General features: G+C 35.8%; 1 protein-coding gene across 1 annotated transcript; it reads right to left on the reverse strand.

Annotated features, from left to right (window-relative positions):
• Positions 1-2638: 2638 nt before the first annotated feature.
• On the reverse strand, positions 2639-3091 carry Smp_151200 (beta-1,3 galactosyltransferase; the record flags this gene model as incomplete). The annotated part of the gene is made up of 1 exon (XM_018789743.1): positions 2639-3091. The coding sequence occupies one exon, from the start codon at positions 3089-3091 to the stop codon at positions 2639-2641; it is 453 nt and encodes a 150-aa protein (XP_018655155.1).
• Between the last annotated feature and the right edge of the window lie 218 nt (positions 3092-3309).

Raw genomic sequence — 3309 nt, forward strand, 5'->3', positions numbered from 1 at the left:
AATTATATGCATAATATTGGTCCATAAATGGATCCCAAAGTTACCATTCACTATTGCTATCGGGACATAACAAAAATACTTTTAGAAAATATATTGAACAATTGCAATAACAATTGTAATAAATAAGTGGATCAGTTATTTCAAAAGTGGATTCAACAGCACATAATGAGATCATAACATTATTTGATAAGCTATTTGTTTGATACACAATTATTTCACGTTGACTAATGCATTGGTTCATTCAGATGGAGTACTCAACAGGTTAAGAGTATCATTCATGTCAAGATAAGTAAAAATAAAAAATAAAACTGTGAATTTTCGTTCAATCACCGTAGAAAACACGTAATTAATGGTTCATAATGTCGCCAGTTTTCCAATTAATAATATCATCAGCAGTATCTATATCGATAATGACTAGAAAAGATTTAGTTTTCGGTGTTGATGCATCCATAGAAAGCTCTTTCATATTAGTCAGTGTCCTGTTCAATCGACTCAACACAATCCCTAGAAACGAGTCATCTATGCGAAGACTTTGTGTGAAAGCTATAGCCACAGAAGCATCACTGACAATGTTTGAACCCAACAAATAACCTATTCCATAGAAGTAAGGTGGATAGTAATCCCATGGGTATTCATTCACTGAAACCGCCCATCTCAAATCAAACTTCTCCTTCGATGGTCTTGCCACTACACTCGTATAATGCACCAAACCTCCAACAGTCGATCTCAAAACAGAAGCATTCAGACTCCTGACAAGTCGAATAGTGTTTCCAGGCAGTAATACATAATCGTCATCAACGAACAGATACAATGGTGTTTGTCCTTTACAAAATGTAGTAGTCCATCGATATGACAACATCATCTTCGACGTCAAGTTGAAGTAGGTATCATGAAATGACCCAACCAACATGTCATTGAATTTTCGACTCTCGTCATACAGCTTCTTAGCAGCAATCCATCGTGAGTTCTTGTAAAGTTTAGAGAGTCCAAAAGCGTTCCGACCAAGATTCACAGTGACTCCATCGAAATGATACACATCCGTTTCATTCGGTGTCGGAAGTCCAACAACAAAAACAAATCGAATTCGGAAATCTTTCCACAGGTGTGATTTCATGTAGGTGTCTCGAGCGTACGATCGTTTGTCAAAGCAATAGATACACGACTTCACTATTACTATGAGATCCAGACTTTCTGGTGGTTTGGTGGGACTGCAAGCGCTCGTTGGTAGTTGTACAACAATGATCGATCCTCCGTTGACTGGCATCTGGAATAGAGAATGAAAGAAACTACGTAAATATCACATTGATCAACTGGTAGAGGACAATCCATTTCTACATGAGATATATATCAACAAAAAGTGCTCTAAAATCCACTGTTCTTGTTTGAGTAAATATTACACTACGATAATTGAGTTTAGTCTCAGTTTTTGAGGTTGGATACTACTTTTACAATATGTATATTCAGTATATTATAACAACTCCAGTTAATTAGTTTGTAACCCTTTATATGATAAAACGTTGAACTTTACCCCACGCATTATGCCAGTTATTCAACTTCGTATAACCAAACAGTAATTTTTATCCTTCTAAACTATTTTCTTATCGAATACTGTACTTCTGGATCCTGTAATTTTATATGAATAATTTGACCAGCATATTTTGATGTTATATTTATCAAACTATAACATTTTTTAAAAACGTGTAATTTCAAATAGTTAGAAACTGTGTTCACTGTCTGCTTCATTCATTACAAATTGTCGTTGTGAATCTTCCAAGGTAATGATAATTTGATCACTGTCTCTTTCTGGGCACATAAATCTGGTTTGAGTTTAACTAATCTCTACTGCTCACGAAAACCAAAATAAGCTGTGTTATTTTATCAGCTGATCATTTTGAAAGATTGATAAACATCAACAATATACCTGCTACCAGTTGAATCTTGAGTTATTGCACTCTTTACAGATGTTGCATCTCTCATTCTCAAATTCTCTGTAGAACGTGCTTGAAGCACATCATCTCAGATGCTCATACAAACTAACTGTGGAATGTCATGATGATTGGTGAATCTGATAGTTTTACATTATTGACTGATCATATAATTACTAGTGACTAACTCGACGAGATAATTTACTAGGTTCTAGTGAGATTCAATGACCACTGGATTTCATTGGAGTCTTGTATGAGCAAAATATCACCAACGGTAATGGATATTACGAAATGACTAAGTTGAACACGTGCACTAATACGTGTCGGATCAGTTGGTGGTTTGAATGTTCAACCTGATAGTCCAAAGTTCGGTCAGTCTCTAGGTGGTTGGATATGCACTGCTGGAGAGTCTCACAAAAGATTGAGACAGACGATCAGTCTCTCCTGCTGTTCAGTTTGTCACCAAGTATGTCACTGAGATCAGTCCATAATGTGAAATTATGGAATCAGTAAAACCGTTTGTCTCTCCAGTAAAAACTCACATCAGGCATCAACTCATTGTCACAAGTGAAAATAAGGTAAGATCACCGGTAACGTCTGTACAAACACGGAACAATAATTACACTCGTATTCGACTAATACAATGCTCTTCCAGACAAGCTGCTTAATGCTGATTACACAGAAATTTACTAACCGAGCAAACAATTCATTAGTCAACACCCACATAGACTAATATAGTCTTTACAATCAGTCAAACAACTTACTGCGTCATCAGACAGCCCAACCTCAATAACATGAAGTGCTTCTGTCACATTGAAATACTTCGGATGATGCACATTCCGCTTTCTCGTCTCCACACTTGAATTCACATCAGACATTGCAATTGCATCACTACTATTCGACAAAACATAACGTTCATTCAACATATCATTCATATGATTCTCACTATTTATTGTAAATGGAATTTGTATATCGAGGAGTCCGTAGTTGAACGGTGTGTGAAACAGACGAACTGATCCATCGAATCCAGACAATCTCACATAATTCGTTGTGCTTAGATCATTCAATTGATCAACACATTGAAGCCACTTTTGCTCCGACTTCGTACATATGCTCAACATGTTCATGTGAAACAAAGAGTCATTACTCAATAATTCCTCTTCCATTGAATTGTCGGTTGTGTGATTAAGATATAGAATAATTGATGATATTTGAAAGAACAACACAATCAGTATGAAAACTGTCTTCCATTTCCTAGAAAAATATATTCCATAAAGTATGTGTCTTGTAATAGTCATCAGGAATTAATGCGATTTGAATGTTGTTAACACCCGTTTTCTAATTGTTATACACAACTCTACGCGTTTGTTTATTACGTTAATCG

This window comes from Schistosoma mansoni, chromosome W (genome assembly GCF_000237925.1).
Source record: "Schistosoma mansoni strain Puerto Rico chromosome W, complete genome".
In the NCBI taxonomy this organism is placed as follows: Eukaryota; Metazoa; Platyhelminthes; class Trematoda; order Strigeidida; family Schistosomatidae; genus Schistosoma; species Schistosoma mansoni.